The sequence below is a fragment of the Schistocerca gregaria genome, chromosome 4 (assembly GCF_023897955.1).
Source record: "Schistocerca gregaria isolate iqSchGreg1 chromosome 4, iqSchGreg1.2, whole genome shotgun sequence".
NCBI classification, from domain to species: domain Eukaryota; kingdom Metazoa; phylum Arthropoda; class Insecta; order Orthoptera; family Acrididae; genus Schistocerca; species Schistocerca gregaria.
Genome location: NC_064923.1, coordinates 639457386 through 639484979, shown reverse-complemented (window position 1 = coordinate 639484979; position 27594 = coordinate 639457386). Strand labels below are relative to the sequence as shown.

Below are 27594 nucleotides of genomic sequence, written 5' to 3'. Positions count from 1 at the left end.
GCTGCAGAGTGAAAATTTCATTCTGGAAGTAAAACAGATTATCCGTGCGCTCGTCGCTGCGTTTCACTGTCCACTCACAGATGTTCTTCTTGCGATTCCCACAGAGCATTGTGGAATCCCGTAAGTGACTTCTCCCCAGTCAGAAGAAGCTCCCCCGCTTACATTGGTTGACTTATGAAGCATAAAATTCTGCATTTTTAATTAGATATGAAATTAGCCATTAGTTTACTACACCATCATTTTCAAAGAACCTCTGTTTGATTAGGAGACTGTAACGATTCACTGAGTCAAATGCCTTAGACTGATACTAACCGATACTATTTTGTTTTTTAATGCTTGCAATATTTGGTTAGTGCACAGGTAAATGGCAATCTCAGTAGAGTAATCTGTCTGACATCCCAACGTAATTTACTGATGATATTATTGTTGATCAGGTAGAATACAATTCGAGAATAAATTACCATCTCAAAACTTTTGAAAAATTATGTGAGCAGTGAAACGGGTTGATTGCTGAAATCTCTTCTAAGACGTTTCCTGAAGAAGGGTTTAACATTGGAGGAAGTCTTTAGAATTCTGTTGAAAAACAGCATCAGATGTAGATTGGTTTTTATTTATGACAGAATATATAATTTCCGTGATTTAGAATGAAATTATGATGATAAATGGGTATGATAAAATTTTACGAGAGTTGCGGTTTCAACACCTTACTGCTATTTTTCTGTTTAACTGTTCGTCCTTAAATTTTCTACTTTAACTAAGAAATTTTCTACTGTACCTCTCCATTTATTGCTCTTCAGTTCAACTTAATATTGAAGTTATCCTGATATGAAGGTAGTTGTTTTATCTGTGGTATTACTACTTTACATATAGACTTAAATCTTATTTCTGACATAATGTGCATGTTTCTCGATTTTTTAAAAATATCTCTTCTTAGTAGTCTGTGTAGTTTTTGTAGTGACCAACTGCTACAAGACCTTCACTTGCTCTTCTCAATAGAAAAATTTTTCTTTTCCCTTTCCAAGGTACACGTTTTAATCCATCTAAAAATCAATTGCTTTTTACATGGCTGTTTGATGTCCTTTCTGATTAGCTTATTCGGAAATCCATTATCAAATAATTACATTAATTCATCATGGAAAGTATTTAATTTAATGTTGGCATTTGGTTTATTATGAGTTTCATCTCATGTCATCTCCTGCTAACTATTCTTAGAAGCACTTGTTCTGGAGCCTGAATGAATTACATTTCTCCAGAGACATATGAGTCTCGACTTTATCTCCGATAAGGACAGAGGCTTATAACGTTTCCTGGTAAAACATGCTTGTTGACTATGCAATTACAATTTTATTTATATATAGACATTGATTACGTCTGCGGTCTCTGAATAATAATACAATAGAGACAATTATGTTATATTTTGTATTTGTAAAGGATCAAATACTGGATTTGTGAAATAATATCTGTGTCGGCGAGTTGTGAAACCGCCACAGAAAAGAATTAGTAAAGAAAAACTCAGAGATTTCATGACAATCAGCCATTGTATAAATAGCGATGTAAGAACAATAATTTCGTTGTCATCTTCTTGGATTCACGTAGAGTGGAAGAACTTGTAGCGCTACGTTTAACGCATTGGTAGCTTTCATTTGTCAAGACTGTAAGCAGGGCGCCATTATGTGCTGATTATAAAGGAAGGTGTGTGAACTTGTTATTGTTGGAGTTTTAAATATAGGTATTTAATGAGAACTCGCATGGTATTATTAGCAAGCTTGCCTGGTATTTTACCCATTTATTTAAGACATTTTCAGCTTTTTGAGTAGTGTTCGTGGTGCAGAGCTATGACATGGCGGAACGAGCCGCCGACGCAGCAGATTCAAATATGATAATAAGGGCTATCATACCACAATAAGCGGTCAAAGGAAATCTTACTATGCAAAAATTCTGGACTGGTAAAATTTATAGAAAAATTATTTTCTGGTTAATAATGATAGTCTCATTCTCTAGTTTTTGCCGTGATGCTGATTAATAATTAATGTGGACGAAAAATCCACTCCAAGGTATGAGGTCCTTTAAGTATTGCGTACGGTAACTTCAATATTTTTGATAACAGAATCAATTTGAGAACATTTTTACGGTAGTTGTAACACAGATGCATGTGTTGTGCATTCTACTGAGTTACAGTAACAAAACAGTGTTCGTTTAATAAGAAACCAGTTCCAGTACAATAATAATTAATCTCATTTGTTTGCAACAACATATTTCAACACATACATTTAAACAAAATAAACCAGTGTACAGAAAAAATAGTGCAGCGCGAAAATCTGAAGCAGTGAATTTGAATTTATGCCATGGCCAGGGCTTGAATCCTGGTCTTCAGCTTACCAGGCAGATGTGCTAGGCTGCACGCAAACGTAGGGTTGTGGCTGACAGAGCTGTATTGACTGCCTAAGTCCAATGCCCTCCCCAAGAAACACTTCAGTTGGATCCTTCAGCCCATTTATCCTTTCTGATATCATCACTATAGGCGAGGCTCTCCGACATTGGAATGACACCTCTACTTTACAAGTATCGGGGAGATCTCGCCTGTACCTCAGATCTATTAATCTGATGAAATTACATTTGTCGGAGACATATGAAAAGGGAGAATGGGCTGAAGTCTTGAATTTAAGTTCGTACTAGGGAAGGCATTGGGTTTAGGTAGTCTATGCAGCTGTGGTAGTCACAATGCTACCTTGATATTGTCGTAGCACATGTGACTATTAAGACCTTCGGTACATACACCATCAGAGTATTTGACTTGTCGCTCTAACGAAGTAGGCGAGTGTCAGCAATATGTCTCGTGGTCTTATCATGTTTATCTTCTGCCGTTTGATCAGACTATAGAAATGCCACTTGGACGCTTAGAGTAGCAGATTGACGGTGACCAACTTTCAACAGAACTTGATTAATTTTCATACACATTTATTAAAACAGTAACAAGCATAAACCTTATGTAACTTGATTCTGGATGCTACTAACAATTGAAAATCTGAATTCCTTTGGCCTTGGTACATTACCCATATTCTCACATATCTCTGATACTTGACAAAGGTGTGCATACATTTATCTTCATGGCTATGTACAGGAATATGGCAATATTATTAGGCGCAGACTGAAACTTGACTATAGACTGGTACAGACTAATGCAGACTGGTACAGACTAGTGCAGACCAATGCAGACTGACTAATCGGAGGTATGTACACTCGTTATAATACCTTGCGTGACCAGGTATTACTGCACGAGTGTGATCTGCGATGAAAAAAGGTTCTACGTTAGCAGAAATCTCATTGGCTGCGTTACATATTAATACACGGATCGGCAGAAGCAGAATCTGGTCCATCTCTAAGGCAGCGCCATCTTGTAGTGCGAAGACGGACGAGCGCTGCGCCCGCGCTGTTGTGCTTAGCAAGGCGCGCTCTAGTGGGAAAGCTGTGTACGCACTGACTACGCTGAACTATGTACACAACACTAGGTATACAGTTATTTCCTTGCTGTGGGCTTCATCGAAGAAAATATTAGTAGTTTATAGTCTTTATTCACCCATGTTGGAAAATAATTTTTTTAGTTCAAATTGTGATATCGAAATAAGATTTTCATATTATTTTTGCACGCTAAACCCACAATGCTCCCAGCATAGAACAGTTTTACCAAATTGATGATTAATTTTGGTTGACATTTTTCGATGACTGTAGGACTGTAATTTTATGTGAGAGGTTTCTTGTCGCCTAGGAGAGAAGCAGAAGCGTAGAGATGTAAACGTCGCATCTAGGGCGTTCTCTGAAGATGGTGGTGCTTACCATGAACAGGTAGCCAATGACGACGTCAGCGTCCTGGGGCGTGTCCAGGGAGTTCCTCCTCAGGATGTTCGTGCTCACCCAGCGGCAGTCCAGGTAGCTGCGCACCGTGTGGTCTCCGTGTAGCCTGACCGGGAAAAAACGAGGACGAAACTTAGTTAATCCATTATCATACTACTTTCACCTGTAGGAACTAGGAGGATATTTGAAACTTAAAAGATATGATTTGATCGGCCAGTGGAAATAATTTCTCTTTCGTGCATGTAATAGGTAAACTTGGCGAGTTACGTCTTAAAAAATTTTTTCGATTGCCATTGGGCCTCCTAAAAGAAACGTTAAACTGAGTCAATAAGGGTAATAACTGTAAGTTTGCAAGACAGGGATGCGATCCTGCGATTCCACTGTTCATTCTATAAATCGGAGAAACAATGACGGAAAGGAAAGTGTTTCAGTCGTGGGATGAAAAATTAAGTACGGACAGCATTACTGACAGCTGCTATTTTCATTTAAGAATTCTGTAATTAAAATACCTTTGGAAGGAGACTTAATATCGTTTAGCGACGACTTTCTCATAATTAACCCAAGTGAAAATTGATTTACGATACATTAAACGATTCCAGGAATACTTCAGACTCATAGCTTAGTTGCTTCACCTGTTAGACTCACGGTGCACAAATGCTTTCACACATACACAGCTCTTACGTTTTACGCATTTCGGTATAACTACTGAAACTGTTAATTTTGTAAAGCACTAATTTGTGGCTCCCATATAAGGAAGGGGCATTGTCTGTCATACATACAATCCTTGTCTAACGGCTACTGCGGAGATGAAACTTACAAATGAGGTTTCTGTCGTAATCTTTCAAACATATTTACGGTGATTTAGTAATTAGTGTTCCCATAATTCTCTAAACTGTTGTTCACTGGCCATTGTAATACTGGGGGCATAATTTCTGCTACTTCTGGTCGTGCAGGCCCGTTTATTTACGGAAGAATTTCTTGTCAGTCTTTTAGCTCATCACGCCATAACGTAGGAGCCCTGTTCCTGTCTCACATTGGAAAATATCAAAACCGATGCTTAAGTCACCACCAGCTTAAGTCCAGCAATTTTTAAAATTGATGGAACCTTTCAAAAATAAGTTAAGGACGATGAACAAACAAATGAACAAGTTGGGGGAAAAATAATTCTTTTTGTACGTAATTTCAGTAAAGCGATGGAGAAGAGCTAATTCTCAAAACTTTAAGAGAAATGGAATTTAGGAAGTTTCAGAATTTTTCGCATGCTACAGCATTTATATAATGTGACTTTTAATCATAATAAACGGGCATGAATCAATTTTTTATATTAGATTGGCTTCATGTTCCTTGGAAATTTTGCAACTGCCGTTATCTCACATAACGCAAGAATTTTATCGTAAAAACAGCAATGTAGATCAACAGTTATCAGGCAATTAATAATTTCAAACAAAAAGGTTTGGACAACTTCACTTGTGTTTCACAATCAAAAAATCAATTAGCAGAAAAAGAGAAATTATTACTTTCTGTTGACGTCACTTCAAACGCGTGTGAATTTCTATGGGACCAAACTGCTGAGGTCTTCGGTCCCTAGACTTACACATTACTTAAACCAGCTTTAAACGAATTTATGCTAAGAAAAATACATACACCCAAGCCCGCTGGAATACTCGAACCTCCGGCGGGAGGGGCCACGCAATCTGTGACGTGGCTCCTCTAATTCACTTCAATTCGAATAGGGAAAAAAATCGACTACTTAATTCCTTTAAAAGTGTAAACGAGTTTTAGTATTTAATAAGGTGTAAGATTTTATTTGTAGTTCAATTACGAAGGGTTATTCATCGAAATATGTGTCAAAGATAACTTTCGGTTAAGTAACTTTCACTGCAGTTGTAATGAGAACGTTTCCATTCATGAGGAACATCTAGGTTATCAAGCGCTTACAGTCTTTTCTTACTGCTTAAAGCGGAAAATGTGGTACACTTTCTCAAAGAAATAACGGGTAAATTAAAAATATAATTATCGTTCAGTTGTAATTGCACTTGGTTTGGTTGGTTGGTTGATTTGGGGTAAGAGATCAAACAGCGATGTCATCGGTCCTGTTGCATTAGGGAAGGATTGTGAAAGAAGTCGACCGTGTCCTTTTAAAGGAATACTCCCGGCATTTGCCTGAAGTGATTTAGGAAAATCACCTAAAATCTAAATCAGGATGGCCGCAGGCGGGTTTGAACGGTCATCTTCTCGAATGGAAGTCAAGGTCAGGGTGTGCTAACCACTGCGCCACGTTGGTCGGTCACTTGCTTTGAATATGGCAAAATGACATGTTGTTTCATTACGTTCCTTTTCTTTTTTTCTGGAAATTTTAACTTCACTTAGTTTTTCATATCTTCAGTCTTAGAAAATGAAGGGGAGGAGGAGTATGATACTGAAGTTACTTCGGTAGACAATTTGCTAGTCACGCAATCTTGAATGTGAATAAAACGGCACTAAATGAAGAAGGTGGGTTTACTGGACCAAACTGCTACATCAGTGGTCCCACAGTTGAATACGGAGTGCAAACAAAAGGATTTTATGGATGGCATAACTAATAGTGAAGGAAAGAGAATAGAATGCTACTGAACACAGTGTAGTTTCAGTGAAGTAGATACCACTCACGCGATATTAACAGTTTAACGGCTTATGTTTACACTGCTAACATCTCGTTTTATTGACCATGACTCATCGTAGTCAATTGTCAAAATAAAGTTACTGATGATCATAGTGTGAGGCTAAAATGAGAGAGAGAATGAATGAAAGACGGGAAGTAAACTACACCTGTAGTAATTGATTATCGTCCCTCTATACTTCTGTGTCTACATGGGCTGCAATTATTGTACGCAGGCCTTCGTTCCTGCGTTCCACTCTAGCTACTACTGAAATACACCATTGTATGTATAGCAGTAACTGACCTTGAGTGCGATGAACGTTTCAGATCATATCAACAAAATCCTTCGTCACTTGCGAAATAGAGGGCATCCTTGCGAGTTTAGATAAAAATGCTTCGTAATCACAGATAGACGATAAGAGGTGTTAATAATTTTGCGAATAATGACAGGAATGGAAGTACGAGGGTGAGTCAAATGAAAACATTAAACTCGTAATAACAAATCGAAATTTCGCGCCGTTATCCTGTTAGTTAGTAAGCTTGCTACAAACAGCGTACAGAATGGCCTGTAGGTGGCAGCGTAGTCCAGATGCACACATACCATCACAGCATCTGTATGAAGATGGCCGTCCCACTTGTGACTTGCACCAGGGAAGAACAGCGTTCTGTTATTCGGTTTTTGCGTAGTGAAGGTGTGAAAGCTATTGAAATTCTGCGACGAATGGAGGTTCAGTACGGAGGTGCATGTTTGTCACAGCAGCAAGTCTACGAATGGAGTAGGAAGTTCGCAAATGGTGTGACTTCCGTGGAAGATGCTCCTCGTCCAGGTCAGGCACAACGAGTTGTGACTCAACAGAACATTGCAGCAGCTGAAGCCATAGTGAAGGAAAACAGCCGAGTGACACTGAATGACATTATAGCATGTTTACCGATTAAGCATGCGTCAGCACACCACATTGTGCATGAGGTGCTCCAGTTTCACAAAGTGTCATCAAAATGGGTGCCACGGCAGCTGACTCCTGAAATGAGAGAACGACGTGTTGATGCTTGTGAAGAACTTCTTCGGCGCTTTGAACGAGAAGGTGATGGCTTCGTTGCAAGAATCGTTACTGATGTCGAAACCTGGGTTAACTTCCACTAACCGGAAACGAAGAGAGCGAGCGAGGAATGGTGCCATTCCTCATCACCAAAACCAAAGAAGTTTTGAACAGAACCATCAGCAGGGAAGGTTATGCTGACTCTCTTTAGCGACGAAAAAGGCGTCATTTTGGACCATTACATGCCTAGAGGGACCACTGTCACCAGTGCATCATACACAGATCTCCTAAAAAATCATCTGCGGCCTGCAATCAAATCGAAGCGACGTGGATTACTGTCAGCATGTGTCCCTTTGCAACATGACAATGCAAGACCCCACACTGCCCGTACAACAGTTGCGATAATCACAGACCTGCATTTTGTGTGTTTTCCTCATTCACCATACTCACCAGACCTTGTCCCAAGTGATTTCCATATGTTCGCACCAGTCAAAGACGCAATGGGAGGAAAGAAGTTTCGTTCTGATGAAGACGTACGCCACTCGGTGTATGAGTGGTTGCGCGGACTACCAAAAGAATTTATTTTTCTAAAGGAATTTATTCACTTTCTAAGCACTGGAGGATGGTGGTGGAGGTTGTTGGGATGTTTAAGGGGGGACTAAACAGCTAAGGTCACTGCAGGACTTGCGTTGAGCGTGGATGAGATTATGTTGGAAAGTGATACAGCTTTTTACCGCTTCTGCACGATAAATAATATAAAAAAAATATTTTAGGTTTTCATTTGACTCACCCTCGTATATGATACAACTAAGAACGTCCCATTAAATGAGGGTTCAAAAACGAGCCATAGACGAGATCGTCACAAATATGTAGATAACAGTCGTCATTGACATATGTATGAAATATTGTCATAGTTAGTGCAAACGTACGAGAGTTATTTGTTTATTAAGGTCCTGTCGGTAGCTAAATGTAAACCACATTGGAAACCAAAAAGCTTTTATTCGCAACAGTTAGCTACATCTTCGAACTACTTCCCTATATAGTAGCCGCTCCTGCTTGGATCCCTGTTTTAGCGTTGTACAAGCTTGCAGATATCTTCGTCGTAGAAGGCAGATACGTGCGATTTCCGCCAATTCTTTACGCTGGTCTGCAGCTCGTTGTGGAACGGTGCTAAAGGGGTGTAGCTGCCTCTTAATGGCGCACGTATCTACATCGCAATTGTCTTAATGCAGACGTTAGCCAACTCGAGTGGGAGACACACGAGTAAACACCCTGCCTGCAATACTCATCTCTCCCCATGCAATTATCACACTTTCGATGTTCTAAAAAAAAAAAAAAGTAAATAAGCCTTGAAAGATCAACGATCCCTGTCGGACGAGGAAGTGCTGCTGGCTGTTATGGACCTCTTCACGCAGCAGGATACAGTGATTTACCAAAATATTATCTTCGAAATATCATACGCACGTATAAATATCACACTCTCTTTCCCTCTTTCCAACTTACCGTAACTACTCCAGCTATTGTGTAAAAGGAATACAGTAAAATTGTGTTTGAAGAAATCCATTATGCTATACTGAGTTGTCACTGAGGTCTAGCCATCTGTTTAGGACAAAACCGATATTATACAGGCTTTCCGACCAACAGCCATTAGACTCTATATTTGCAGTATATATATAAATCATGGTATAATCCGTCAATTTTGTGATGTTGTTGTTGTTGTGGTCTTCAGTCCTGAGACTGGTTTGATGCAGCTCTCCATGTTACTCTGTCCTGTGCAAGATTCTTCATCTCCCAGTACCTACTGCAACCTACATCCTTCTGAATCTACTTAGTGTTGTCATCTCTTGGTCTCCCTCTACGATTTTTACCCTCCACGCTGCCCTCCAATACTAAATTGGTGATCCCTTGATGCCTCAGAACATGTCCTACCAACCGATCCCTTCTTCTGGTCAAGTTGTGCCACAAACTCCTCTTCTCCCCAATCCTATTCAATACTTCCTCATTAGTTATGTGACATACCCATCTAATCTTTAGCATTCTTCTGTAGCACCACATTTCAAAAGTTTCTATTCTCTTTTTGTCCAAACTATTTATCTTCCACGTTTCACTTCCATACATGGCTACACACCATGCAAATACTATCAGAAACGACTTCCTGACACTTAATATTCGATAACAAATTTCTCTTCTTCAGAAACGCTTTCCTTCCCATTACCAGTCTACATTTTACATCCTCTCTACTTCGACCATAATCAGTTATTTTGCTTCCCAAATAGCAAAACTCCTTTACTACTTTAAGTGTCTCATTTCCGAATCTGATTCCCTCAGCATCACCCGACTTAATTCAGCTACATTCCATTATCCTCGTTTTTCTTTTGTTGATATTCATCTTATATACTCCTCTCATTACACTGTCCACTCCTTTCAAGTGCTCTTCCAAGTCCTTTGCTGCCACTGACAGAATTACAATGTCATCGGCTAACCTCAAAGTTTTTATTTCTTCTCCATGGATTTGAACACCTACTCCGAATTTTTCTTTTCTTTCCTTTACTGTTTGCTCAATATACAGATTGGATAACATCGCGGAGAGGCTACGACCATGTCTCACACCCTTCCCAACCACTGCTTCCCTTTCATGCCCCTCGACTCTTACAACTGCCAACTGGTTTCTGTACAAATTGTAAATAGCCTTTCGCTCCCTCCATTTTACCCCTGCCACCTTTAGAATTTGAAAGAGAGTATTCCAGTCAACATTGTCAAAAGCTTTCTCTAAGTCTACAAATGCTAGAAACGTAGGTTTGCCTTTCCTTAATCTTTCTTCTAAGATACGTTGTAAGGTCAGTTTTACCTCACGTGTTCCAATATTTCTACGGAATACAAACTGATCTTCCCCGAGGTGGCTTCTACTAGTTTTTCCATTCGTCTGTAAAGAATTCGTGTTAGTATTTTGCAGCTATGGCTTATTAAGCTGATTGTTCGATAATTTCCACATCTGTCAACACCTGCTTTCTTTGGGATTGGAATTACTATATTCTTCTTGAAGTCTGAGCATATTTCGGCTGTTTCATAAATCTTGCTCACCAGATAGTAGAGATTTGTCAGGATTGGCTCTCCCAAGGCCGTCAGTAGTTCCAATGGAATGTTGTCTACTCCGAGGGCCCAGTTTCAACTCAGGTCTTTCAGTGCTCTGTCAAACTCTTCACGCAGTATCGTATCTCCCATTTCATCTACATCTACATCCTCTTCCATTTCCATAATATTGTCCTCAAGTACATCGCCCTTGTATATACCCTCTATATACTCCTTCCACCTTTCTGCTTTCCCTTCTTTGCTTAGAACTGGGTTTCCATCTGAGCTCTTGCTGTTCATACAAGTGGTTCTCTTATCTCCAAAGGTCTCTTTAATTTTCCTGTAGGCAGTATCTATCTTACCCTAGTGAGATAAGCCTCTCCATCCCTACATTTGTCCTCTAGCTTTCCCTGCTTAGCCATTTTGCTCTTCCTGTTGATCTCATTTTTGAGACGTTTGTATTTCTTTTTGCCTGCTTCATTTATTGCATTTCTATATTTTCTCCTTTCATCAATTAAATTCAATATTTCTTATGATACCCAAGAATTTCTACTAGCCCTCGTCTTTTTACCTACTTGATCCTCTGCTGCCTTCACTACTTCATCCCTCAAAGCTACCCATTCTTCTTCTACTGTATTTGTTTCCCCCATTCCTGTCAATTGTTCCGTTATGCTCTCCCTGAAACTCTGTACAACCTCTGGTTCTTTCAGTTCATCCAGGTCCCATCTCCTTGAATTCCCACCTTTTTGCAGTTTCTTCAGTTTTAATCTACAGGTCATAACCAATAGATTGTGATCAGAGTCCACATCTGCCCCTGGAAATGTCTTACTGTTTAAAACCTGCTCCCTAATTCTCTATCTTACCATTATATAATCTATCTGATCTCCAGGGTTCTTCCATGTATACAATCTTCTTTCATGATTCTTAAACCAAATGTTGGCTATCATTAGGTTGTGCTCTGTGCAAAATTCTGCCAGGCGGCTTCCTCTTTCATTTTTTAGCCCCAATCCATTTCCGCCTACTACGTTTCCTTCTCTCCCTTTTCCTACACTCGAATTCCAGTCACCCATGACTATTACATTTTCATCTCCCTTCACTATCTGAATAATTTCTTTTATTTGATCATACATTTCTTCAATTTCTTCGTCATCTGCAGAGCTAGTTGGCATATAAACTTGTACTACTGTAGTAGGTGTGGGCTTCGTATCTATCTGTGCCACAATAATGCGTTCACTATGCTGTTTGTAGTAGCTTACCCGCATTCCTAATTTCCTATTCATTATTAAACCTACTCCTGCATTACCCCTATTTGATATGGGATAATACAGTTCATTTCATTTCAGACACCAACAAATTTGTAATATGCTAACAGTCATTACAAGTTTAGGCGAAACATTGGCCTGTTCGGGTACTATTAGAGGAAAGATGAAAATAATGGTACAAACATAAAATTTGTAAAATGTTTGCCAATTTGTCAGTAATTAATTAAAAATTCTTATATTTACTATGGAAAAGATTTGTTCAACAAATACAAGCTATTTATATGCCTTGTATACCTTTAGGTATGAACTAAATCTATTTAGATTTTATTTTACATTAATTCGTCAAGGTGTGCTATAGGTTTATATTCAGTCCCCCCATGTTTGTTAATGCCAATTGAGGAGCTACTCCACCGAATAGTAGCGGCTTCGGTCAAGAATACAACCATAACGACTGTGAAAGCACTATGTTGACGCCATGCCCCTCCTATCCGCATCCTCCATTGGGGATGACCCGGCGGTCGGATGATCCCGGTAGGCCTCTCGTGGCCTGAAGACGGAGTGCTTTTTTTAAATGTATTACAGAGAGAGGGTGATGGAATAAAGATATACAGAGGGGACCAAAAAAAATGTACCCACTGTTTAAAAGTCCCTAACTTGCAAACGAATTTACGGAATTGTCTCATTTTTGGTGGAAGTGTAGTTAAAGTCCAACTTAAAGATATCACTGTAGGTGTTCTAAATGGTCACCATTAACATCAACACATAAACGATTCCGCCGAACTGCAGCACGAACTACTGACTGCCACGGGTTCAGTTAGATATTTGCAATTGAATGTACGTTGGATTCTCGAAGCTCATCCAATGTGCGTGGCTTTTGTCGATAAACGACGTCCTTTAGAGTTCCCCTTAGGTAAAAGTCCAGAGGAGTTGGGTCTGGGGAACGTGGTGGATAATTTACAGCACGTCTACGGCCTATCCAGCTTCATGGTAGATTTTCGTCGAGATACGCCTTAACACGATTTTGGTAGTGGGCTGGGGCACCATCTTGTTGAAAGTAAACTCTTCCGTCTCCATACACGTTTCGGATGTCAGGTAAATGGATGTCTGATGCTTCTGATGGTACACCTCACCTGTAGCTGTGCCGTCAAAGATGGCCCAATCAGGCCCCGGTAAGACTACCCACACAACGCATTTACTCGTAGCAATTTAACGGCTTTTTCTACATGGACGTTCGGATTTTCGGCGGCCCAGCTGATGCAATTGTGGCTATTTACTGTACCATTGAGTTTGAACTGTGCCTCATCAGACCACACAATCATCTCTGCAAATTCTTCATTGTTGCACATCATTTTAGTAAACCACTCGCAGTACTCCATTCTACGATCTGGGTCATCCTCGTTCATTGCGTGTAGCAATCGTGGGATGTAGCACTTCCACTTTGGTGTCTTCAAAATTCGCCGAACACTGAGCGACTCACTCAAGTTTCACGGGCACACTGTGTCACAGGCTTCTGTGGTGACCGAGTCAACGTTTGTAACACACAACGGGAGTTAGGTGGACTTGTTACTGTTACACGTCGTCCAGATCGTTGATTGTGTACATCTTTAACACAGCCTTCGGCTTCAAATTTGTCTCGAATGCGACGAATCGTTAAACGTGTCGGTGGCTCGGTTTGATACTCATTCCGCCATTGCCGTTGAACCTCTTTAATGCTTTCGTACTTAAAATCCCACTTCAAAACTGACTTCCTTTCATCGAATATAAGCCTGGCGCCAGCCATGTTTACTCGAGTAACTAGGTGCAACTAAGAACAAAACACTGACTATCTGGCGACTGTCACCTGGCAAAACAAAACAACGCAATACAACGCTTGTGTGGCGATTGCCGGAACTACAAACAATTACCCTACCAACGATAAGGGAACTCCATCAATTAGTTTGCCAGTTATGGGCTATTAAACAGCGGATAAATTTTTTTGGACCCCTCTGTAGAACACCTTCCCCAGAAAAATTGATACATTAATCGTATAAAGGATACATGTTATGACACCCAACCATTGTTAAGGTGGCGCTGATGTGAGCGGGAGAGGTAAATCAGTAGTATGACAGTGATTACAAGATGACCTATAATGACAGATGTTTGGTGTAATTGTTGCACAGCGATGAAAAGCTTATCACAAAATAATGAAAAGTGCATGACAGCATTCGGATAGTGACAATATCCATGACTGAAAAAGAGGAGGAGGAGGCGCAGTGTTTGGGCTCACCCTATGGCGACGTGGTGCCAGCGGCCGTCCTGGATCTTGAGGCCGGGCAGCGCCACCAGCTGGGTGCTGCCGTTGGTGGCGGCGTGAACCAGGCGCATGCCCTCGCCGTCCCCGGACACCTCCAGCGACAGGTAGGCGTCCTGCTGCCGGCGCGACCGCAGGCTCAGCACCGTGCCCTGCGACCGGCCCTGCCAGGAGAAAAGGAGCACACCTCTAAACTCTTTGTAAACCGTTGTACAATACTTGGATTTTTGGCCTGCAGCTGCAAACTTTCTATTTATTTCTTTAATATTTCGACCTTTTACTATCTAGCCAGCCTGCGAATGAGCTTCCACTCATTTACTAATTTATTCACTCATAATTAGAGCCTACAATCTGCAAAGCTAAACTTGGCCAGGTAACTTAAATTTTTGTTTATAATCAAAAGACTATAGAATAATTATTTATATGTGGCACTAGCAGAAACTGCAAAGAAGAAAATCCCAATATAGCAACGTACTATAAAAAAAAAACATAGCATTACAACAGAGACGTAGAAAAAGCAAATTACCATACTTTCAACCATCATAAAACCATAGTTAACCCCTTAATTAATTACCCAACGCCGGCCGGAGTGGCCGTGCGGTTCTAGGCGCTACAGTCTGGAGCCGAGAGACCGCTACGGTCGCAGGTTCGAATCCTGCCTCGGGCATGGATGTGTGTGATGTCATTAGGTTAGTTAGGTTTAATTAGTTCTAAATTCTAGGCGACTGATGACCTCAGAAGTTAAGTCGCATAGTGCTCAGAGCCATTTGAACCAAGCCAATTACCCAACTCCTAGTAGTATTTTTGGTACTACAGTTACTTTTGTTAATTTATTTCCGCTACCGTATCAGCCCGCAAATGAATTCAATCAGCACCCATTGTCTGCTATATTCTCTGGACGCAGGGCACCGTGGGAGTATCACTTCCAATGTGGCAAACTAATTTCAGAGTTCACTATATCGTCTTAGACTCCACTTTTCCGTAATCACTTGCACCAACACAGTGAACAGTCCTGAAAAGCGTTTCATTCAGTCATTGTCCTTACATATGTTGCCTTCTGTCCAGTGTCCGGAATGCTGCCTTGCCCGGATGGGTACTTGCTAAAATGTGATTGAATGTCTCGTGAGGTCCTCCTTGGCCTTTCTGGACGTTGCGGTTGTAGTGTTATCTTCAGGCGTCATGCCTTTGGGGTCCAGCAACCTCAGGGACTGTCGACTATAATCCGCTGTCTCTTAGTGGACCACAAAGTCCCACAGTTTATACTACGGAGGGTGCATAGCACCGCAGGCGCAACAATTATTTGTCACTCCTTGAAGAGCTTATTTTTCCTTAAAAAGTTACATTGGTACGATATTTAACTCTGTTTGAGCGGAGCCAAAACAATACTCCTTAGATACAATGGATGTTCATGAATTTTCATAGCCAAGCAAAGAGTGGAAAGTGACAAATGGAGTTTCAAATTGACCAACGAGAACCTTACTTCTGAAAAAAGTAATTTAGTTCCTGCAATCGAATAATGCCAATTAATTATAGTATTTCATCCATCCTGAATAAAAACTGAAATTAAAAGAAAAACGAAGAGAACAGTCCAATGTCTTATGAAATAAATTCTGTGCAAGTAAGAGAAGCAACAGGTTAGAGAAACATTTAACGCATCTTTGAATGAGACTCATAATCATCTACAGTATGAAGAGCTGACTGAGAATCTAAAATTCAATGCTGGGCTACATAACCCACCAGAGAAGTATCCTCTAGTACTCCTTAATATTCTATGATTAAGTTACAAAAGTAAAAGAATCAAAGATCGTCCGAATATGACTTCAAGTTCCAACGGTACCGACCGGCCGCCGTGTTGTCCTCAGCCCTTAGGCGTCACCGGATGGGGATACACATTGGCACGAGGTCAGCATACCGCTCTCCCGACCGTTGTCAGTTTTCGTGACTCGTGTCGCTGCTTCTCAGTTACGTAGCTCCTTCATTGGTCTTAGAAGTTCTGCGTGCACCCCTATTGCCGACAGCACTCAAAAGACCAGGAAGGTGGCGCATTTATGTGCTAGCTATGACCGGCGGTGTTTAACTTCAGTGATATGACGGCTGGCCCTAACTTTAAGGACCGTAATGGAGTATTTCATTGTAGGAAACCATCAGTTGGATATGAATATTTCTGGTAATACGAGGTCTTGAATGGGCAGTGAATTTGAAACATGTGGCCGCTAACCGCTTGTGTTTCAAAGCAAACAAATGCCTGCCTCATGGATGTTGGTGGCGCTTAACTCGAAAACACCACACATTCGTCTGTGATATGGCCACAGTGAAGCAGACCAATATTCAATATGAGTAGTTGTGGAAAATGTAGCATTGCTCGTCACAGAGCTTGCAGACGTTCATTTGATACGTGGTGGAACTGCATGTAAAGTCCGGAAAGCCAAACAAATGTACCACAGTAAAAAATTTAGCGAAAGAATGAAACTTATCTTCGTCTCGTTTTCCGATCTTCCGACCTGTCGGCCTAAATTTCCCTTGCGGCCACTGCCGTGGTCAGAATACATGCATTTGTACAGATGTGAGGTACCAGAGGCATATTAAGTGACGCTCTGCTTCTAAAATTAAAAATGGAGCGTTTTTAAGTAGACCAGTATTAACTGTTATCAGAACTACACGCTTTGAGACGCATATATATATATATATATATATATATATATATATATATATATATATATATATATATATATACGCCTTCTGAGTAGCAACTCGATTTAGCCATCAATAACACGTAGCTACAAAGTTCGTAAAATTGAATAAAAGAATACAGAATTCATTTTTACAAGTAGAGAAAGCTCAAACCGTCGCAGCTGAGTCCACTACTTTTTTACACAACAAATATATTAAAAAGTAGTTAAAACTGTATTGTGTTACAATTCACACCATTCCTGTGCCCAATACTGTTTCGAACATAACAATCACTTTGTAAAGACGAATATGTTTGGTACATGAATGAGAACTGGCTGATTTATATCTTCAGAAAGTCCAACCGCTCACAGTCAATTTTATTTCACATAAACAATATGTGGTTGAAATCAGTTTCCTATTTAGGATCTCACTCACATGCCGGCGACGCGTAAACGTTGATTGAATGTAGATGTTGAGGAAAGGAGGAGTAACTGAAGCGAAGTCCTATCCTAGTAGAAATCGTAGATCGGTGCAAATGTTTCCTCTTGAACCACGGCTGTGAAGGAATCCGAAGATAGAGCACCGTGTAATAACCACCTACCGTTTGCTGGGAAACATACCACATCTCTTGCCATTTTCGTTTTGGTAACCCTCGAAGTCACGTGAGTAGTCTGTGTATGATTATTTCAGGTCCAGGACAGTGCCTTAAGATGACGCTTCCTTGGCTAATGCATGAACTTCCACATTATACCTGCATGGGATGGCACCCACAGCAAACGGATTGCCGGCCCCATGGCTGTGCTGCGAATGTATTCCGAAACCACATCCTAGATGTAGCGGTTAGTCGCTTTGTTCCATCTCCTATGTCGAATATTTTGAAGGACACTTTGAGAATCAACCATAATTGATATCTTGGGGAAGGAGCTGGAAGAGATAAAGAGTTCCCAGAAGTGCCACTGTCTCCGCCGTAAGTATAGAAGGTTTCTCGGATCAGAATCTGAGGGCAGAGAAATGCACACCCCGTATACTCTTCCAGCAGAATTTTGGATCTATCGGTATATACACAGGGAACACAAGGCCACTGAGCTGTAATGAGATGACTGAAGTCGCTATTGATATTAGCATTTCCCAAACAGTTTATATTGCAATCGTAGACTGGAATATGAAAGCTGACTGACTGAATGAATACCGTAGTCAAAAAGAGACAAACGTTATGAACATCGTGCAGAAGGTATGAGAGGTGACCAAGTATCAAAGCTGGTACAAACGGCCGGAGCTTTATTCTTTCTGTAGGAGACAGTCCATGGCCGGTAAATGCAGTCTATAGGGCCATGCCGTGAATGTAGAATTTCTCAAATTACATTTGCCGTCTAATGCTCAAGGGCATCTCTCCTGATCAAATAATTCCCCGGTACATGGTGCGCTCCCCAACATACGCTGGTGAGTGCTCGAATTACATTTGAGCTTTCTTCACACTTGGTAACAAAGCATCGCATATGAGGTGCCCAGATTAAGAGAGAGTCAGAAATCACCCCAGAAATCGAGCGTGAGATTTTATGTGGGAAGTGTACTTTCCACACGAAGTGGCCATCAGTACCCGTCGATACCGACATGTAAAACGGGACCATTACTGATTTCTCAGCCTTAATTTCCGGCCCGTTATAAAATGGCTACTCGTCGGCGTATGCATTGGTTGTAATGCTGTACTGGCCTGAGATTACGAGGCGACAGTGGGATAAACAGAGTTATCGTCTGCATACTGCAGTATTTTTTTGTTTTTTTGGAGGGGGGGGGGGCATTGTGCGCTCTAGACCATGTGTGTACAGAGTGTACAGGAGGGGGCTTAAATTTGCACCCTGAGGCAGAAGACAAAGAGAGTCAAATAATATTTCCTTTGTAACGGATGTAGGTGATTTTTTCGGCGACCACAGTACTGATGCCATATATCATCCGTTGAGCAATACCGAACCATAACAGTTTGTCCAAGAGAATTGGTATGTGAACGCTCTCTTAACGTCCAGAAACACAGCGCTTACTGTTTGTTTTATTTAGAAGGCCGACGTAATATTCATAGCATAGCAAGCAAGTTGACTGGGAAGTGGTGTTCCGCGTTCTTAGTGTTGTGGAGTCTTCTTTCCCCATTTTCTAACAGACTGATGGCTCCATTTAGGTCAACTTTATGTCTTTTTTCCGCTGTGGCACCATATATTTATTACGTATTGGGATTTGGACTCTTATTTTATTGTCATTCTATTTTACCTCTTTGGATGTACCAGAGAAGAAGTTATAAGCCGTACATGCATCTTAAGTTCAGAGGATAAACCTTCCTAAAAAAAGCTTGGTAATGGTTTACATAAGTTAGATCTTCTTCTTTTTGGCTGTGTTCGTTAAGATATTGTAAATATTACAAGGTGTACAACTTTGCTTGCGCCGTTTGCCGATAAGTGGCGACAACGGTAAATAGCGGTCGAAAGAAACAGATCGCAGACGTCAGGCAATCAGCTTGTACCTCGGTCAACATAACATCATTCAAAAATTAGGCGACTTGCGTCTGAATCATAAAGTTGATCCTGATTGAAAATGTCGGTTTACGAACCTAATTCTCGTCATTTGTGAGAGGTGTTACTGTTTTGTTTCGATATGAAGGAAACAGCGGCTGAGTCTCATCGAATGCTCTCAAGTACGTATGGTAAGGACGCTATTAGTGAAAGAACGTGTCGTGAGTGGTTTAAACGTTTCAAGAACGGTGATTTTAACGTCGCAGACCGTGATAGAGGTGGAAGAGAGAATATTTTCGAAGTTGCGGAATTGGAGACATTGCTGAGTGAAGACTCGCGTCAAGCTCTGAAAGAACTGGTACGATTAGTGGGAGTGACACAGCAAGCCATTTCAAAACGTCTCAAGGCTATGGGCATGATTCAGAAAGAAGGAACTTGGGTTACGTGTGAGCTGAAACCAAGAGACGTTGAACGACGTTTGTGTGTTTGTGAACAGTTGCTTCACAGGCAATAACGGAAGGGATTTCTGTATCGCATTATGGCCGGGGACGAAAAATGGGTTCATTACGATAACCCTAAACGCAGAAAATCAGGGGGATATCCCGGCCGTGCTTCCACGTCGAGGGTGAAACCGAATATTCACGGCTCCAAGATCATGCTCTTCATTTGATGGGACCAGCTCGGCGTCGTGTACTATGAGGCGTTGAAACCAAGTGAAAAAATCAGAGGTGCTCGTGTCGAGCGCAGTTAATGCGTTTGAGCAGAACATCAGAAGACAAACGGCCGCAATACAGCGAGAGGCACGAGAAAGTGATTTTGCAGCACGGCAGCGCTGGAAACCAATGTGCAAAAGAGGTCAAAATGTACTTAGGAACGTTAAAATGGGAAATCCTACCACACCCACCTTATTCTCCGGACATTGCTCCCTCTATCACCTATTCAGATCAATGGCGCTTGTCCTCGCTGGCCAACACTTCCGATCTCATGAAGAGGTCACAAATTGGATCGATTCCTGGATCGCTTCAAAAGATGAACAATTTATTCGACGCGAGATTCGTACACTGCCCGGAAGATGGGAGAAAGTAATGGCCAGTGATGGAAAATACTTTGAATGATACATGTGTAAACAATTTGTTTCATTGAAGCCTCAAATGTTGAGGAAAAAACGGCGAAAGCAAAGTTGTACATCTTGTATTTTCTTGGGGATTTCTTGTATACTATTTTCCTGAGGGTAGACCAATGGTAAGCCTTTAGCAACAATGCTTAGAACGTATGGATATTAATAACGTGGAAAGTTTAGTTGAAATGCTACCTGCTTCAGGAGTTAGTAATTTAATTAAATATTATTCGAGTGACTGCACATTGGTATAATTATAAAGGTCTCTCGTAATGGTGCTTGGATTCTGGCTTGATGCTATTTTTAAAATCCTTCTTTCACTGCTGAAAATTTGTAACAAGTGTTGTGAGGCTGCCATCCCTATTGGCGATACATATTTGAATAACGGTTTTGTAAAAATACAAAATGTGTATACGAGAGTAAATGAAGATGCTCCATGGAATTTACATTTTATTACCTTTAGTAAGTTTAGTCTATTCCTTGCTCTCATGATTAATTTATTACCTATTTGTGTATATGTCATCGCACCGTCAAAGGTGATCCCAAGGTATTTGACGGATTTCCTGGGTGTAATTTGTTCTCCCTGTAATATCGATGTAAAATCCATTTGTCAACGCTCTATGATGAAATATTTTGAGTTGGCTTTTCTGAGAACTCGGACGTATTTTCAATTTGGCAAGCCACGGATCCAGTAGAGTGATATATTGTCTTGCTAATCTATGTAGGCTTTCAGATGTGGATGCGTGGCGCCAGGAAGCAGTATCATCTGCATAAAGGCCTAAGTCTTGATTCCACTTTATTGGCAGAGGAATGTCTGACGTATATAATGTAGAAAGAATAGGCGATAATACTGCTTCTTGAGTCGATAAAACAATGTTTATTTGATGTCATTTATGAATACTGATGTCGGTTTGTTATCAAGTGAACTTGCCAACTTACCAATTTAACCAGAAGCCAAGTTTTATTAATTTATAATAAAGTACCGAATGCTAAATTTCATCAATCGCGCATTCAATATCCAACATTAGGAATAAGGCACCATCTCCAATATTTAATCCTTATCTCACGCTGCTCCCTAACAAAAATACTGAACCGCCGCTGAAAATACTTTTATAAAGACTGCAAGCCTGCTTGTATAGGTGGAGTGAATTGTTTGTGAACCAAGAACGTTTGTATACTGTTACGTAATATCGCATCAAAAGTCTAGTGGATCACAGATGTAGTTCACTGAGGCTACCAAAGGGAAGCCTTTATTGATTTGCAGCGTGTTTTAGTCTATAGTGGCCTATACCGGTAAAGAAGATGTAACTTACGCATTTGTGTAAATGTTATAAAGAATAAATGCAAAGAAAGACTATCTACTGAAAAAACACGGTTTCAGACGAAATTAGCCACACTTGTTTTCCTTATAAAATAGAAAATAACGTGAGAAAACTTTTTATAAGTTGAAACGAAAATGTGGAAAAGAAACAGATACTATAATATAATGAATTTACGTTGAAGAAGTAGGGCTTCAATCGAAGCTATGACTTACTGTTGGTAACATCGTTAACATGACACAGAAAGGCTAAAAAGAAACTGCATCGCATGTGCAGAAAATACGCTGGACCTATGCAAGATCCCACCGATTCTGACGCAATAGTCTTTAAAGAAAATAAATTACGATGTGTCACGCGAGAAAATTTGTATCTGAAGATGACAGCAGCTACGGGACATTGTTCATGCCGTCTAGCGAAAAGGCCAAATCATGTTTATCAGCAATTAATGTTTCTTTGTGGGTTGAACGATCATAAGCTCGAAAGACTGGTCATATGTTTGTACTTCACACTGATCTTCCAAGTTCTTGTGAGTAAACAACCTCTATTCCAGCTGTCGGTGTTTTCCTACAGAACAAAAACTGAGAAACACAAAAAACAAGTTTAGTATTACGGCCTTGTTCGTGACTATGAGGAAAACAAAGAACAACACTCTTTTATAAGCATGCGATCAGTTGTAGCATATCTCCCCAGGGAATTATTACACGATATTTGGCTGTCTGTTCAGGAGAGCACATCTGAAAGCCAAAAGCATCAGAACTTAAATGACTGTTTCTGAACCAATTGCTCGATAGCGAACATATGCCAAAATATATGTAGAATTCAAATGGAAGGCACTGTCGCACTAAAGTCTCTGAAAGATGGAACCGAAAGATAAATACATTAATATCAAAACTTCATTCAACTCTTCATTCATTAGAAAAAGTTTTCGAGAAGACGGCCACCAGTTTGACCCATTAATTTTATATTCGACTGGAAGATAAGGAAGACGTTACCAATTACGACCACCGAGACTATTGAAAGACTTCAAAAAGACTCCAAATTGGCAGCCAATTAAAATAATTTAGACTTAAGTGATCTACACCCAGAAACTACAGAGAAGATGAAAATGTAACGAACATTATAAATTACGTAAATATGGAAAAGTAATTCACTTCAAGTCACACTCATTGCCAATTTTGTAAAAACGTTTTTGGGGTAGAAGTGAGACTACCGCCTCGTGGTTTCCCTTGGAAAAGGCACAAAGTCGTCTAAATGTCTCTCGTAATTTCTGAAATATTTTCTAACGAAAACCGATAAGACTGTCTCAAAGGCCATGTCTCTTCTACAGAATTATTGCGGCATGCCAAGTGAAAGACCATATGAATTGAAATGAGTAAATTAAAATCTGTACGGGTTGTCATCAAACACAAAATCCTCGGAGCGGAAACTCAGGAAAATGTTATGCAGCTATGTCCTTCCACACTCCTCTGTCTGAACATGTGTCGTAGGCTACAGCACTTAGTGCTACGCTGCTAGACTCATTTGTCTGCCTGTACCTGCGGAAAGCCGCTTACCGCCACAAGAGCTTCAGGTTCCGTAGAAACGTCACTCCGTAGAAAATTCACTCCCCCCACGAATTACGTTCTACAACCATGAGAGTTGCCGGTCGATATTTCGACATCCCTAATACCACATCCCTCCATTGAACTTGTTTTAACATTTAGCTATTTCAGAAACTTCAGGGGTAGCCTACTGATATTTCACTGGTCAATTCCTGCTCCTGCTAATGCTGCTTTCTTCTGAATCATCGTTGCATTGTGTGCTGGAAAATACCTGTCATCGTATAGAGAGTTAAAGTGTTAACGTCGTGCGACTTGGGCCTTCCGTCGGGTAGCCCGTTCGCCGGGTGAAAGTCTTTCGATTTGATGCCACTTCGGCGACTTGGGCATCGATGGGGATGAAAAGGATGATCATTAGGACAACACAACACCCAGTCCCTGAGCGAAGAAAATCTCCGGCCTAGCCGGGAATCGAACCCGGGCCTTTAGAATTGTCATTCTGTCTAGCGGACCACTCTCCTACCGGACGCGGACGTATAGAGAGTTGTTAACATTGTAGAATTCGAGGAGGCGGTGTTCTGTCAGGCTGGAGATGGTTTGTCAGCAAATATCCGTCGATATCTCTGCGAAATTTTTACTGCAAGGAAGAAAGTACCAAGTGTTCTGGTGGAGTACTTCACCACTATTCTCCCTTATAAATGACTATCAGCACATGAGAAACAGTCTGCCTCTTTAACAGGAAGAGGAATTTCCATTCCACAAACACGACGATCGCGGGAACTTTACTTGTGGGACTGCGTGAAGCCATCGATGAAACTCCCTGGCAGATTAAGACTGTGTTACTGAAGGTGACTCCAACCCGGGAGCTTTGCCTTAGGTCGGGATGTGAGTTATTCTAGCGTGGTTCAGACGGTAGAGCACTTGTCCACAAAATAAAAAATGTCATAGGTTCGAACATCGTTCCTGCACGCATTTCTATTCTTCCAGGAAGATTAATGTACGTGCACAACCCGATGCAGAACGATAATTTCATTCTGGAGCCATTGCTCTTACAAACATAAAAAATTTAAGACGGAATGGTTGATATTGTCAGTTATGTCATTTATAAGCAAATCACATGGATGTTTGAGGGAGGGTGTCAAAATTTTGTGCGCCATTATTGTGCATTTGTGGAGGGTTTCGATCCTGACTCTGAACGTTACTGTGAGCTTAGGCTAATGTTGTAAGGCATACTTCGTTTACATAAATAAGAAACTAAACATGCATTTCCTATCATTAGTTCCTGATGTCGAAGTATTTGCTTTCGGCTAGTCTACTGTCGTGGTTTACATAAACAAGAAACTAAACATACATTGCCTGTCATTTGTTCCTGATTAGTATTTACTTTGGGTTGGTCTACGATCCTGTAAAATATGAATGTGGGGCAGCAGTCACATTCTTTATTCACTGATTTCCGTAAAGCTGTTGACATTGTGCCACACTGAGGACTGTTGACAGAGGTCCGAGCGTATGTGAGTGGCTTGAAAACATTTTAAGTGATAAAAACCGGTAAGTTTAATTGGACGGCGAGTGTTAATCGGAGAAAAAGGCATCATTAGAAGTGCCTGAGGGAAGTGTAATAGAAACGTTCCCATTCTCTACACACTTACAAGACATGACGGACAGGTTGAGAGGCGGTCCGTAACTGTTCGCTGATTACACTGTGGTGCATGAGGCAGTGACATGTTTAAGTGACGATAACATGACTTAAATTTATTTTTATTGTTATAAGGGGCAGCTTGTTGTGAATGTGAAAAAATGTAAGTGAATGCAGATGATAAGGGAAAATAATTCTACTATATTCTAACAGAGTGATTTTCCCCTTGGCACAGTCGCGTCGATTACATATCCAGGAGTAAGGCTGCAAAGCGACATGAAATACAACGAGGACGTATTGTGGCTGTAGGGAAGACTAACAAACTCTCGACTACGGTTTAATGCGTGAATTCTAGGAAAGAGTAGGTCACGTACAGAGGAGACCGCGTACAAAAAACTCGTGCGACCCGAACATTCTGCAGTGTTGCTTGAGTGTTTGAGGTCTCCAACGGGTCAAAAATCAAAGGAGACATGGAAGTGATTCGGCGGCGTGCTGCTGGATTCTTTTGCTGGTACGACCGATCAGCAAGCAAGAATTACGGAAACGCTACGTGAAATCAAACCGTAATTCCTGTAGGAAAGAAGAAGTTATTTTCCCGAAACATTAGTAAGAAAGTTCAGAGAACTGGCATTTACGACTGTTTGCCGAACGATTCTCTTGCAACTTACATCTGTCTCCCGTATGGACTGAAAAAATAATATAAGATAAACCAGCGCTCGTGCTTAAGCATATAAATAGTCCTTTTTTCCTCCCTCTATTTGCGAGGAAAGGGCTTGGCAAACGGAAGTACAAGATACACTCTGTCATGCATCTTACCATTGCTTCCGGACTGTGTATATAGATGCATATCTACAACTGAATAAAGGCAGACATTAGCCCAAAATGACTGAAATGATCGTGGGTGTTATCAGTGTAATGTTGGTGAGGCACCCTTTAGGGTAAAGTCTGTCTCCGTTTGGAGTAATGGCAGTAACCATGTGGGGTAATCATAATCACCTTTCAGTATAATGGCACTTATTCTTTGGGGTAATGGCAGTTACCATTTGGGGTAATGGCATTCAAATTTTGGTATAATGGTAGACACAATTTGGGGTAAAGGGCGTCACCATCTACTGCTCAGAATGCTCAGTCTGCTATTTCTTGGAGATATCATGTTATTTCCACTGTGTTACGATTTAGCGTTATCAGCAGACGGCAAACGTTTTGAACAGCAAGATAAATTCAATATCCCAACACAAGGTCAGTACAATTTCTGACCGAATTAGAAAGTTGGTAGTTAAAAACATAGCAGCCCCATACACCTTCCGCATATGGATATTTATTACTAATTTACTGAAATGCTCGGTGTTAACAGCCCAAGGTGACAAACATCTTGTACTGCAATATAAAGCTAATACCCTAGCACGACATCACTATTATTTTTGGCTCACTTAGACACGAAATGACATTTTGACGTGGGAACAACAACTTTTACTCTGCCTGATTTGCAGGCAAGCATTCAGGTCCTACTGCTGTGCATTCGAAGATGTATGAGTGCTGCTTTCACCGAGCATAAGAAGTTCTCATTCTTTACTTTGCTAATTTTATGTGCACTTCAGTTACAAGGGCAGTAGCCCCTATGCATGTTTTCAACAATCTTTTACACATTTAGATCAATTTAATGCGTGGTACGAAGATCAAACAATGGTCATCTACTGGCCTATAACTTATTGAAATTGTGTCAAGAACTGAGCTGCCTATTATTTAATAAGTTACATCGACAATTTAAATGTGTGATTATATATGGTCCGTTATGCTTGCGAAGTATAGTTGAGCAATCGGACTTCCGTTGTTAACAAGTGCTGGTTAACCTAAATGTTTTTATCACTGATGCGTATTTGTGTGTACAAACTGAGTGTATTTTTATACGTAGTACATGCAATTTACAAGTGAAAGAAATTTGCTTTCAAGGACCACTGTTTTGAAAAGCGCGTGTTGTACTAAAAATGTTACTATTTTATATTGGTCCAAATTTTGAATTATCCAGATTTGTAATTATTCTTGTATATTACAATAATCAAATTACGTATGCCTTTATTCTCGATAAATGTCAAAAAAATTTTACCAACTACTTTAATTTTGAGATATCGACTCAGTTATCTTCTCTGATGACACATCATTGTCACTGTGTTCGGTCGTGTTGTATGTAAGCATAGGATAAGATGTCCAGTTTAAGTGATACATCATAATAAAATCAAATTATCCCTTCTTTCCTTCCAGCCTGAAATTGGATACACACAAACACACACGTGGTCTGGTGTTTTATGTTGAACACTTTTATTGTATATGGGTATCATTTAATATTTGGTTATAGGAAATATGCTCCAAAAAAGTTTTAGATTGATAAGTATTACAGCAATTCGTTTTTTTCTTATTCTCGACTAACCCAATTTATTAGAATGAAATTACGGTAACTGTCAATCAGTACCATCAGTTATATTTTTCTTCTGGTATGTTAACTTCTCCCCAAAATTAGCGGTGAAACATTTTTGAAAAACGTGAGGTGACGATAACAGATTCTACAATATTTCTTCATGTAGGAAAAGCAGTACCTTTTACGTATTTTATACTTAGAGATAGAATTGTAACACTTGACAGATAACCATAAAACAGTTTAGATTTAATTTAG

The 27594-nt window shown here is 40.4% G+C and overlaps 1 protein-coding gene across 1 annotated transcript in view; it reads right to left on the bottom strand.

Moving 5' to 3' along the window:
* Positions 1–27594, bottom strand: part of LOC126267234 (uncharacterized) — a 451503-nt gene that overhangs the window by 171714 nt on the left and 252195 nt on the right. Inside the window, exons 5-6 of the mRNA XM_049972216.1 lie at positions 14125–14312; positions 3835–3958 (exon numbers count right to left, since the gene is read on the bottom strand). Of these exons, the coding sequence (XP_049828173.1) occupies positions 3835–3958; positions 14125–14312 (312 nt within the window). The remainder of the gene's footprint in view (positions 1–3834; positions 3959–14124; positions 14313–27594) is intronic.